The sequence below is a fragment of the Elaeis guineensis genome, chromosome 7 (assembly GCF_000442705.2).
Source record: "Elaeis guineensis isolate ETL-2024a chromosome 7, EG11, whole genome shotgun sequence".
NCBI classification, from domain to species: domain Eukaryota; kingdom Viridiplantae; phylum Streptophyta; class Magnoliopsida; order Arecales; family Arecaceae; genus Elaeis; species Elaeis guineensis.
In genome coordinates this window covers 1,708,898-1,722,699 of record NC_025999.2, presented here as the reverse complement: position 1 = coordinate 1,722,699, position 13,802 = coordinate 1,708,898, and the positions used below count along the sequence as shown (strand labels likewise).

The window sequence follows — 13,802 nt, the reverse complement described above, 5'->3', positions numbered from 1 at the left end:
GTTAGCATTTGCAGTCAAAGATTACATAGCATCCACCAGTGAAAAATTAAAAAAAAAATAGCAAAAAAAAAAAATAGCAAGATAAAGAAAGTACGAACCGGCTTCGACTGGACGGCCGCGGCATCTCTCTCCCCTCTCGGACCTCCGCCCCTCCGTTTTGGAGACGGCATGAGCAAGCTAGGAGGTGAGAAATTATTAGATGGACCGGTCTACCGTGGATCAATGATAAAATCATAAATCTCTAATTTTATTTTTGATTTAAAAACAATTTTTTAAATAATTTTTATATAAAAATAATTATTCATCTAAAATATAAGTTAAAAATAACTATTTATTTTTAATTAAAATTATTTTTATATATTTATATTTTTTAAAATACTACAGTATTACATTATTATGGTACAGTATTTTTTTTATAATAAAATAATATTAAATTATAATAATATAATATTTTTTATAATATATATTGTTATTTTATTGTATTATATTAATATGATATTTTTTTACAATAAGATAATATTATATTATATTAATATAGTATTTTTTTATAATAATACAGTATTGCTTTGTTATATTATATTAATGTAATATTTTTTTATAATAAAATAATATTATATTATCATAATGTAGTATTTTTTTATTATAATATTATTTTACAATAATGTAGTTGTTTTATAATAATGTAGTATTATTTTATAATAATGTAGTATTATTTTTTATTATAATATTATATTATTTTATAATAATATAATATTATTTTATAATTATAACGTATTGCTTTATGAATGCAAGGGTAGTTGGACCATTTTATCTCATTTGGATAATTATTTTTAAATTATATTTTAAATAATTTTTTTTTTATTTGAAAATTAAATAAATAGTTTCAAATGGATAGTTATTTTTAAATTTAAATTTAATTAAATATTTTTTATTATTTTTTTTATTTTTTTAATTTTATTTTTTTAATATAATTTTATATGAAATTTATGATGGATGTGCTCTTGATGTATGGAAATTGACAGATCAAACCCATTCTAATCAAACCTGAATGACTTTTGCAGATGATTGTCAGTCGATCAGATCACATCCTGCAGCCGAAGGCAAGAGTCAAGAGTTCATTTTCTTTGAATTGTGATGGCACTTAGGAACGGTTTTGCAGTTATCAACCATACCGGATTTGAGAGCCGGCTCATTTCCTATCAGATCTATCTAGTCCAAAGGCTAAAACCAAATCCAGAATTATGTGATGTGATAAAATCTCTATAAAAATATATTTATTAGAGTAATTTTTTGTCCACCTTGTAACAAAAAAAAAAAAAAAAAAAACATCATTTGATCGGATCGTGTCCCATAGCATAATTGATAAGAAGATAAATATTTAATACAGCTTAATTTTTTTCTTCAATTTTTTTAATTAAAATATTATTTTTTTACTCTATTTTACTTCTATAACATTCGGTTGCATCTTATAAATAATTATTGAGATATCATAAAACCTAACAGGATATCTTGTTGTATCTTATAAATAATTATTGAAATATCATAAAAACTAATAGATTATTACGACATTCTATTGCATTCTATAAATAATTATTGAAATATTATAAAGACTAACAGGACATTATTATGACATCCTGTTGCATCTTATGATGTCATGTTGTATCTTATACATAATTATCGAAATATTATAAAAAAATAACAGGATGTCATAATAATATTATAACATCTTGTTGCATCCTATGACATCCTATTGTATCTTATAAATAATTATTGATATATCATAAAAACTAACAGGACATAATAATTATTGGGATAAACCGACCGACCCACATAAACCGACTGATCTCCAACGCAGACCGACCGACATCCGACTCTGGCCCCATAAATAGACATGATCATAAAAGCGACTACCAATCGAACATCGATCAAGCAGACCAATACTATTCTCAACCAACCAACCGAACATACCTCACCGACTCAAGATCGGCAAGCGACCGATGTTCAGACACTACAAACAGCAGACTACTTCGACCGTCGGTATTTCAGAGTTCTCAACCGACGGTCAACCCCCGATACATAGTCGGTCGACTCATTCGACGTATCATAACTGTCATTGATGGTTATCCCTCAAATATCGCAGCGTAATCCGTGAGAATTAATAACCCACCATGAAATTATAGCCCAATGATTCTACGCCATAAAATATGGGACCATATCCGACGGTTATAACTATTTTTTCTATAAAAAGGGGTAAGACAACAGCATCAGAGGACCACTTTTTAGCTGAGCTCTGCGACCTTTCTCATTCAAAAAATACTGCTGTCCAGTCTCCCTCTCTGACTTAAGCATCGGAGGGTCCCTGTCGGAGACAATTCTAGTTAGTGTGGACGTTATTTTGCAGGTTCTTGTTTCTGACGATAGGCGATGAGGAAGTTGGCCGCAATAGATTGACGTGCCAGGTAGGGGAGAAGACAACTCGCAATGACAAAAATCAAAGCTCAATGATCAACGGCAACTAGATCGGTCAGGCACTCTTCCCGTCGGGAAGAGGCTCCTCCCCTGCCTCTGCTAGCAAAGCCCGGTTCTCCGCGATCCGTGGTCACCACGGACGCCCAGATTGCTGCAATCGTGCAGCAAATGAACGTTCTTACGGAGACGGTCAGAAGCCACGAGCAACAGCAGACCCAGCCACCACAGCCGCCGGCAGAGCAATCGGTGGCGCATTCGGTGCCATCCAGGCACAGCCGCCATCATCCACGGCAGTCTCCTTCACCAGAGTGGTCGTCTCGGCTCTCTCATCGGGACGAGCAGGAGCACTCATGGTACTCTCGATGCGCCACCCACCATTCACGACGCCCCTCTCCTTCTCAGTTGGATCGAGTAAGGAAGAAAAAGTGACCGCGAACACCATCTACTTCTCCCTCTAACTCATCAGGAGGTTCAACCCCTAGAGTTTCTCACCACCAGCAGCTCGAAGACTACGAACGTAAGTTCAAAAAAATTGACCATCGACTTGCCCAACTACAGATAGACGGTCAGAAATCTTCAAATGATTTTGATTTCTGTACCGCCCAACCTCTCTCTCGACATGTCTTGGACGAACTGTTCCTGACTCGATTCAAGATGCCGCACATGGAATCCTATGACGGTTTCACCGACCCAGTTGATCACCTTGAGAGCTACATGGCTCTCATAACAATCTAAGGGGCAACCGACACCCTTCTATGCATCGGCTTTTCGGTCACACTTCGAAAAGCTACTCGAGCCGGGTACTCCAGGCTTCGATCGAAAAGCATCCACTCTTTCGGACAGCTGAAATATTCCTTCGTGGCCCACTTCAGCATCAGTCAGAGGCCGCCACGAACCTCAGATAGTCTTTTTTCGATCAAACAAAGAAAGACTGAAACACTCCAAGATTTTATAGTCCGATGCAATGCCGGTCACGTTCGAGATCAAGGACCTCAATGAAGATATGGGCATATCGACTATGAAAAGAGGTCTGAAAGGGTCTCGATTCACATATTCACTGGACAAGACTCTTCCTCAAATGTATGCTAAACTCTTGGAGCGCGTGTACAAGTACATGCATGCGGATGAAGAAGCCTCTAACCGGTGCCAAATCGAAAGCAAAGGTCAGAAGAAAAAGCAAAAGAAGAGTGGGGCTCCGACCGAATCAAGTAGGCCCCCGACTAATAAGCGAGCCTCATCCCAACGATGGAGTCCAAGGCCGACGTATAACAGATATGATTCCTATACCCTTCTTTTTGCTCCACGTGCACAGATCTTCATGGAGATCGAAGGGGCAGAATATCTATGGCACCCTCCACCGATGAAAATGAAGAACCACGATCGAAGGAAGTATTGCCAGTTTCACCGTGACTACGGCCACGACACCGAACAATACATCCAATTCAGGGATGAAATAGAGACCCTGATACGATAAGGCTACCTCGAAAAATATCGGAGGGATCCGCCGACTCAACCTTCAGTCGACTGAGGAAGCTATAAATAATCAGCCAACTGTAGGAGTCATCTATATGATCTCTGGATGACTGAACTGAGGGATAACTCCCAAAGAAGAGTCGACGAAATGACAACAACTCAATGTAATAACTTTTTCAGAGGAGGATGTTCGGAGAATTCAAACTCTTTACGACGATATTGTTGTTGTTTCGATAATTAGCTAATAAAAGCATGACGAATATTTTATTCTACTCAACTTTCTTTCGAATGCAACTACTCGGAGAATCAACTGCTTTAATGTCGACTATATTTCGGTCTTCTTGCAAAAACCAACGTCCTAATTGTGATTTTAAAGCGACATCAAGTATGCAGGCTTTCATTGTAAAAGTAAGAGGATCGACTATCTCGACACCGAATATACTTCGACTTTCACCATAAAAGTCAGAGGATCGACTATCTCGACACCGACTACATTTCAGTTCCCTTGCAGAACAGACTTATCGACTACAACTGCAAACCAGCGCTAGCGATGCAGACTTTCTCCACAAAAATCGTGCTGCCCTCATAGTCAGCTCTCCATTGAAGCAGCTGGCTAAAATTTGCCGACTTAGTATCAACTAAGAAAGGCAAAATGCCAAGACGGCCAAGGTAGGATTGGAATTATACCGACATGGTCACGACCAATCGAGAGATATTCGGTTTGCCACCAATTATCAAACAATACAACGTATAAACCTGATCAAGCTTCGGGTAATGGATATTCGACTTACCATCGTTATCCTAACTAAATACGTTGGAAACTACGTGACTAACAGATTCTACAAAGTCTGCAAAATGGTCGGATCTACGATCTACATTCAGAGATTATCTACAAACAGACATTGTAGACTCGACGATACAGAGGAGCATTTCAGAATATAAGTACTTCTTTCATTATCAAAAAAAGAGAGATTACAAAATTGGACCGAAGTCCGATTACATCTTTCTTTATAAAAAGAGAAATCAAAGAAAATGCCAACTAATCTTCATCGTCGCCCTTCACTCCACTGAAGAATCGACAGGTCCATCTTGAATCGGCTTCTTCAATAAACTCCACCTTCCAGCTCGGGAGATGATACGACTCGAGTTGAGCTGTGAAGATGATTGATCGATCACATTACTCGGCCAACCACATCAACAGCTTAACCCACTCGTATGGGAATAGAGAGGGTCTCATCCGATCGACGACCACACCCTCCTCGTACAAAAGCTAAAGGAAGGCTTCAAATTTTCATCCACCGTCAAAGATGACCGTGCAGCTGAGATGGGGATGCGGGATATATGATAATGGATCGTTGGCCCCACCATCGACACCAAGAGTGAAAAGCTGACGACAGTCGAAGCGCAATGCCGCTTCCGAAATCGACCAACAATCGGATCCGAGAATGAGAGAACTTTCGGGCCCGATAGGAAGTCGTTAGTCGGAATCTCCGACCAACCACCCCTTGCAGGAATCTCACCTATTGGAAGAACTATCAAAAATCCAAAGAAACTCAAAGAGAAAATGACAAGGAATGTTTTCGCACGAAAGCACCTATCTGGCAGAGCTCTCCCATCAGAAGAGACAAAATGAGGGATGGATACCTGACTGACAACAGTCTTTTATATAGAAAAATGCCAACGGCCCAGATAAAAGTAGCCAGATCGAGACCACGCCAAATGATGACACGTGGTAGCATCTGGACCCGTCATCGACCCGATGGTTGATGCACCTGCATCAAATTAAACCACGTTACCTCCATCCACGTGTATAGCTCTGACTCAATAACATCCCGACATGTGGTGAAAATCTAATCAAATTGCACGACGTCGGTTCGCCTTTCCGATATAATGCCTGGCGCCGGCTCACCTTTCGCAAACAATGTCTGACACCAAATCTTCCTGCTGATGCGACAGCTCAAAGACGACAAAGTAGTTGATCGACCGTACTCCAAAGAATGTGTGGCAGAGTCGAGATTCGACATGACAGACAATAACTCCATTCATCCAAGGCCAATTGACCACGTGGCGATGCATGCGGTGACTCACCATTGGACTTAAAAATGGGGGGCCAACTGTTGGGATAAACCGACCGACCCCCATAAACTGATTGATTTCCAGCGCAGACCGACCGACACCCGACTCTGACCCACAAACAGATATGACCCTGAAAGCAAACTACCGACCGAACATCAATCAAGCAGGCCGATACTACTCTCAAGCGACCAACTGAACACACCTCACCGACTCAAGATCGGCAAGGATCGATGTTCGGACACTACAGACAGTGGACTACTTCGACCATCGATATTTCAGAGTTCTTAACCGACGATCAACCTCCGACGCATAGTCGGCCGACTCATTCGACGTATAATAAGTGTCATGGACGGTTATCCCTCAAATATCGCAGCATAATCCGTGGAAATTAATAACCCACCACGAGATTACAGCCCAATGATTCTACATCATAAAATGCGGGACCATATCCGATGGTTATGACTATCTTTTCTATAAAAAAAGAGGTAAAGCAACAGCATCAGATGGTCACTTTTTAGCTGAGCTCTGCGACCTTTCTCATTCAAAAAATACGGTTGTCCAGTCTTCCTCTCTGACTTAAGCATCAGAGGGTCCCCACCGGAAACAACTTTGGTTAGTGTGAACGTTGTTTTGTAGGTTCTCGTTTCCTGTGACAGACGACGAGAGAGTTGGCCGCAATAATAATAATATTATGACATCCTATTATATACTATGAAAAAGCAAATAGGATACCATAACATTATGTAGAATGTCACAGCATTCAATAAAAAAAGAGCATTTTGATCAAAAAAATTAAAAAAAAATTGAATTAAATATTTATTTTTTTATTAATTATGTTATGTGGCATAATTGATGAAACGATACATTTCTCTACATCAAATATGATGGACAAAGAATTACTCTAATTATTTATAAATGAGTTTATGCGAATTGCCAAGCGTGCCTCAATTTTACAAATCTTAAAGAAGAGCTAGTATAATTTCCATTAGGCATGAGCTAAAATATTGCTGAATCAAACTTCTTTCTCGAAAAACAACGACATAATATATTGACAAGATGATGGTCTACTCCCACGTAGCATAGCACAACGAGATTATGTGACTCACATGAATTAGCACGATACTAGTCAAGACCCTCAGCCACACATGGATGATTTGGAAGCCTCCTAACGCAAGACTTAAAACCTGATATTCTTTGGGTTTTTAACATATATTCTTTGGCATCTCAGAGAAAATTCACAAGAGACTGATTTGGTGCTGCTCCTAGCTTGAGAGAGAGAGAGAGGCAAGATTTCTAGCTCTTCAAAAATATTTTTTTCTGACCTTTTTTCTTCCTACAGCTTCTTCAAATAATATTTCCTACAGCTTCTTTAAATAATATTACCAGACATTTATTTTGGAAAGGTCTTGTTGCTTTAAAAGTCATTAAAATATTTGTCAAGCAATATCAACCATGGGATAAGTCTTCGAACATAAAGCTTGATCCAACATCCCACACCATATATATGGTCATCCGAGCCTATAGAACAGATCCCGTTCAAGTTACATCGGTTCACCTTCTCTCCATTCTATCACCCAATTTGACAGGCACCAAGGCTCATACACTAGCTATTTCCCCAAGAGCTACGAAGACAATATCATCATTCTTAGGTATTTTTAGTGATACAGGCCTTAGAACCGGCTCCTCAGGAATAGACCTACCAAAATCAATTTCAACTCCACGACCTCCATCTACTCCTGATCGCGGATAAAGGATTAAGAAAGCAGGGCAGTCAACAAAAAAAAAAAAAAAAAGGAGAGATTAAAGCAGAGAAAAAGAGCTAGAAACCATGTGGTGAACAAGCATTCTTAAAACAGGGATCTGCTGGTCCTAATCACACCATGTTCGTTTAATTTCTTCATACGAAGATCATTCCAATAACATAATGTCTAAAGCAAACCAAAACTGCAGACTCATATTGTTGTCCTGAAAGCAATCTAATCAAAGAGGGAGAATCCCATGTCCTCATCACTTTCTTCTTTCTCTTCCTTCTTCTCCTCAGCGGGAGGTGCCTCAGGAGCAGCACCACCAGCGGCAGAACCTGCTGCTGCACCACCTGCAGCTGCACCACCAATGAATGCCCCACCACCACCTCCACCAATTATCACCTGCAGCACAGAGGATTGGCGTTCAAATATCAAACCATGTGAAAGCAACTAAACAAGTAATAGAGTGCAGGAAAAGGCAAGAAAAGGATCTCTTGAAAAATAAAATTTGCTCAACAAGAGGATTGTTCATGAGCAAAGAGTGGCATGTAGGTTTGAATACACAAAAAGGAGGAACAAATGAAAACATGATGCATGAATATATGGATCAAGCGCCAAGTCTCCAACATGATCACACAGCCGCTAGTTTAAAGATTTCACCATACCCTAAGGTGAAACCAGCAAATAACCTGCTTTGGCCTATGGATATAATTTTAATGTGGCAAACATACGACACTCCCCTTGGCGTAGTAGACAGGATGATTTTTGCACTTTTGTTCTCACATAATGACACCAAAAAAAATATGTATATGCACATTAACACTAGCATAACCAGATATGACCATTTTTTTTTTCTTATTTTAATGGCATTAATTTATCATAATAAATTACATCAGTTTTTTTTTTCCAAAAGAAATGGCAAAACACAAGACACACCAAATTACAAGATAGAACACCATAAAGGGGGAGGAAAAGGATGTAAAATTACCACAATCCAGCCACCAGAAAACTGAAAATAATCAAAGAGAACTTGCAGAAACTCCAAAAGTTGTCAAGCATTTAATAAAGCATAACCACCATTGCAAGGATAACATCCTACATAATCACAGTATCTAGTGAACAAGCACTAAGAAGACAATGAAATGTGCAAGAGGCATTATAATCCAGACTTTTAGACCTTTCCAGAAGTCCTACTTCGAGAATGAATCTAGTAGCTAATTAGGAGGTTCCCCAGCTTCATTGAAGAATCAAGTACTCCAGAACTCTTATACAAATAATCTGCTAAGCGATCCTATTTACAAGTTAACGCAAAAGCATCCGTGCTAAGATCTCTAACCCCAGGCTGTAAACCCCCTTCCGAATTTGCAGTAACCATGCTTCTTTAATCCGCTATATCTTATCTGCTCCAGGAACCATTAATAAACTAGGACCATACTGCTACTGTCTCTAAATCAATATTTCACCACTCCTGGCAACTAGGACTCGTCATGCTTCTAGATACCTAACGATACCCTGTTGCAAAACAAATAGAACCACATCATGTACATATACGTACATATGCACACTCTATCAAACTATCAAATTAGTCCTTCCGTACATTTTGAGCTACCATGTTGCACTTCCTCTCAGAATTGACTTCATGTTTATAACTTCTCTAACTCTCACCTCTCAGATTATTTATCTATGGCACTTCCGAAGCACAAAGATTTCATTAATCTACTGTCTTCCTTGATTCCCTACCACAAACTCAAACCCCGATAAAATTCCTCTTCTCGTTAACCAAGAAGACCAAGAAAGCTATAATGGTATATATCATGCAACGATATCCGATCCCAAAATCAATTTCAATATTAATAATAAAAAACCATATATTTGCTATAAATCATAGCAACGAAATCCGATCCTAAAATCAGTTTCAATATTAAAAAAAAAAAAAAACACTTCCGATCGAACGTAACGTAACACCCCTATACTTTTTTTCCCAAAAAAACAAAAAAGCGTTTTTTTTTCCCCTCGAAGCGCTATCCTAATCCAAGATGAAGATGCGATTCGAATGAAATAAAATACGGAAACGAAATCAACAACAGGGGAGAAGGAAGGGAGACCAGATCCATCACCTGGAAGACGGCAGAAGAGGGGGTGAACCCATGGAGAAGGAGGAGTTGACCCCGCCGGAGGAGTCGGTGGCGAGCGCGGCCTGGACCAGCTTCCGCTGAAGATCGTAGGTCGAGAACGCCGACGCCTCGAGGTCGCCGGAGAGCTGCTTCGCGCTCCACTCGTCGCCGGAGCTCCTGCACACGAACGTGAACACCCCCATTCGATCTGAGATGAGATGATGGAAACCCTGCCCTCTACCCTAGCAGCCAAGCCCTTCTCTCGCCGCAAGACGATACGACGGAAAAAACCCTAATTCTTACGCTCTCTTATGTGGCGCAGAGAATCTAATATTAAGACGCAAATGCCCATGAACAATTTTATCAATTTAAGGATACCGACGTGGCAGCCCAGGGTAATCTGGATGTCAGAAAACAATCTTTCTACACCGGGGGAGTAACGCTGCAAATGTCGGGTCGGACCGTTGGGGCGCTAGAATGCTACTTGTGGGAGTGCCAACGATGGGAGCCAAAGCAGTTGGGAACTAACCCAATAGCAATGGGGAAGTATCTTTTCCAACCTAAAACACCTTACTGATATGTGGAACTCTGTCGATTTTTCTTTCTGAACAGAGATGCTGTTTATCCAGAACATCATCATCGGACTCGTGGACTCTTTGTTTACATAGATTCGATTGGGATTCATAAATTTGATTTCAACTCTTTTTCGATGATGTGGGATCTTGCATGAGGAAAGTTAATAAATTTTTTTTTCTTTGTTGGTTTTGAAAACTAACATTAAGTTCTATTTTAGATGCCATTTCACATCATTTTAATATTTTATACTTTGGAAATAAAAATTTACACATATTTGGTATACTCTCTTATTTTTTCCTTCCTTAAAAAATGTGGTTATAATGGTTAGATGATTGTAGCTATGACAAAATAGTATTGATGACAGGTCCAATGACAACATAATAGAGATGATGATGATGATGGAGATGATGCTATGATAAAAACTATAATGGTGGTGGCGGCAATAGTGATAATGGCATGTCTGAGGTAATGGCAATGGTGATAATGATGGAGACGAAATAATTGATAGTGGTGATGACAATAGTGATAGAGGCACTAACAATTAGGGCTGGAAGTGGACCTGATCAAATCGGGCCAAACTCCAGCTCGAGCCCAGTTCGAAATTTTTTATTGAACTTAGGCCAGAAAATTTTAAAAGATCCAAGCACGAGCCCGACTCGAGCCCGGCCCAAATAGATTGGGCCAGCCCACTGCCAATATCACTCCTGATTTCCTCTTAAAAAATTAAAAAAAAATCAACCCTAACCCATTTCGATAGCTAGCCACAATGACGATGATGCCTGCTAGGCCTCCGACGATGACGACAATGACCTTCTGGCTCCTGAAGCTCGAGCTTGGCCTGGACGGCACCATCAATTTCGGTGAAAATAACGTCAGTCTCAAGGGGGTGGGTGTGGACAGTGAGGAGCTAGACGGCAGTGATTGCAGTCGAGACTGGTGTAGATGACGAGATCGGTCGCAGGCCTCGCCGACACTGTCGAAGAGCTTGTCGGATTCTTTGAGAGAGGTCCAGGCGCTCGAGGGAGACTGGGCAGTGGAGCTTGGGAGCGGCGGTCAAGGGGAGACAGGGGCTTGGGAGTGATGGTCTAAGCCCGAGAGAGCGATGGTCAGAGGGAGACGGGGGCTTGGGAGCAATGGTCGGAGGGAGCTGGGGGCTCGAGAGTGATAGTCGAGGCCCAAAGGAGCAATGGTCCGAGTGAGAACGGGCACAATGGAGCCATGGAAGCGGACCTGTGGAAAGAAGAGTACCTGCAGGAGACTGAAGGGGGAGCCCGACGCTACTAAAGATCGGAAGGAGATTGACGGTGAAGATCGACGACCGACGGGAGAGCAGGAAGGATCAAGAGTAAGGATGGCAATGGTCGATGGAAGGGACTAGGGCTCTTCAAGATGAGACCTCGATGAGAAAATTAGGACTCTGAAGGGAAATCGAAGGATGGAATGAAAATTTGAGCTTATAATCGGGCTAAATTCGGGCCCGAGCCCAGGCCAGGTCCGGATAGGGCCAAAGGTAGGCCCCAGCCCAGTCCAAAAGTAAAACAGACCCTATTTTTTGATCCAAGCCTGGTCTGAATGGTTTCAGGCTGAGTCCGAAACCCGATCCGAAGCCGCCCTGGCCCGATAGGTCTCGGACTGACCCGAGTCCACTTCCAGCCCAACTAATAATAATAATAATAATATATTGGTATAGCAGCAGTAAAAACAACAAAAGTTGCAGCAGCGATGATAATATTATGGTAAAATGATGGTAACAAAGATGGCAATGATAATGAAAGAAATAGTATTAGTATCGATGATAAAAAGTATTAATTTTTTATTTTTCAAAATATTTAAAAAAAATTATTTTTATTTTTAAAAAATAATAAAAATATTTTTATAAATTAAAAAATAAAATATTAAATATTTTATTATCTTTAATTTTATAAACTTATTTTTTTAAAAATAAAAAAATAAAAAAGATGATGCCAAACAGAAATTTACGAAAGGTCTTACTTACAAAATAATTTATATGCGCGATCATTTTTTGGCATGAGAAAAATACTGCCATGCACAATGCCAGATCTCCTTTCATAAATTCTCAACAATCATTGCTTGGCCAAGTAATTCACAGACAAGGTGATATTATTACCTTCTACTTGGGCACCATCTGGCAGCAAGTGCAGGAAGAATTTTCTAAAAGGTATAAAAATGTCAAGATCTTCTATCCAAGCAAGATAGACAAAAAAAAAAAAAAAAAAAAAAGCAGGATAGACAAAGGTCATTGGAAATTAGTTGCATCACTCGCCATCAACTTAAGCACCGCAGATTTTTTTTTTTTTTTTTTTTAGGCCACAACCATGATTTCACTCAGTAATCTTCTGCTAGAAAGAGAGCTTTATAACAGTAACTTCATTGAAAAACTTGATGACTTTCAATTTACCACTACATTTCACTTCTCTCAATCCTTTGTTTCATCATTTAAATAATCAAGTGTGATACATATATCCCATGGGCACATCCTTTCCATCACAAACATTTCACCAGCCTCCCTCCAATAAAAATCTGCATGGGTGGAATGAGAAAAAACTAGCATCCCCCATCATTAAGTCATCTCAATGGAATCCAGTATCAGGAAATAATAGCGGCCAATATTTCTTACATGTCTACAGCTGAGGTCTGTCCACCAGCAGAATATCCTTCCATGCTTCATAGAACATCCAAGTGATGCCCGAAGCAGGCATGACCTTCAGACAGTTAGCACCCCATCCTCTGTAGAGACCTAGCAGACCCTCCTCATGAATAACCTCTGACAGAGCTGCTGCCATATTGGTCGGACACCTCCCTTGAAGGGCTCCAACCATCAGCCGCTTTCTTGCCAGTTCCAGTGGGAAACTGATTGTGCTTGCAGCAAAACCTGATGAGATGCAGAGAACAAAATGAACCACAGTCAATGGATTGGAATGTTTTTTTTTTTTTCCCCTTCCTATTTTGGATCTCTGATCGATAAGAAAGAAGCATTTGTTTTCAACCTTCCCGCTAATATAAGCAACTGAATAAAAAGACAAAACTTCAATGAACGGCAAAACCATTTCATTTCTTTAATCACATAGGATTCGATTCAGAAGGACAACAAATGACCGGGGAATGGTTAAGCCAAATGCTCACCTGAGAAAGCCCCAATAATCAGCAGCTCTGCACGGCCCAAAGATCTCTTCTTCTTTGCCTGGGAATAAGATTTCTTCATTGTCTCATACATGAAATAGTAGCATGTACTGTAGGGAAGCATGCCGATTAGCGTCGGTGAAATGCCAGCATATAAACCACCAATCCCATCATCCTTGTAGATCTTGCTGAAAGCAAGGCTAATGCT

General features: G+C 39.9%; 2 protein-coding genes across 2 annotated transcripts; both read right to left on the bottom strand.

Moving 5' to 3' along the window:
• Positions 1-7,849: 7,849 nt before the first annotated feature.
• LOC105049292 (large ribosomal subunit protein P3) lies at positions 7,850-10,180 on the bottom strand. Its single transcript, XM_010928898.3, is given in 3 exon segments — positions 7,850-8,165; positions 9,881-9,907; positions 9,910-10,180. Coding segments are annotated over 3 exon segments (369 nt in total). The 5' UTR covers positions 10,081-10,180; the 3' UTR covers positions 7,850-7,994.
• Positions 10,181-12,826: 2,646 nt separating this feature from the next.
• On the bottom strand, positions 12,827-13,802 carry LOC140859171 (probable mitochondrial adenine nucleotide transporter BTL1; the record flags this gene model as incomplete). Its single annotated transcript, XM_073260788.1, is given in 2 exon segments — positions 12,827-13,346; positions 13,598-13,802. Coding segments are annotated over 2 exon segments (456 nt in total), but the record flags the coding sequence as incomplete, so codon positions are not given.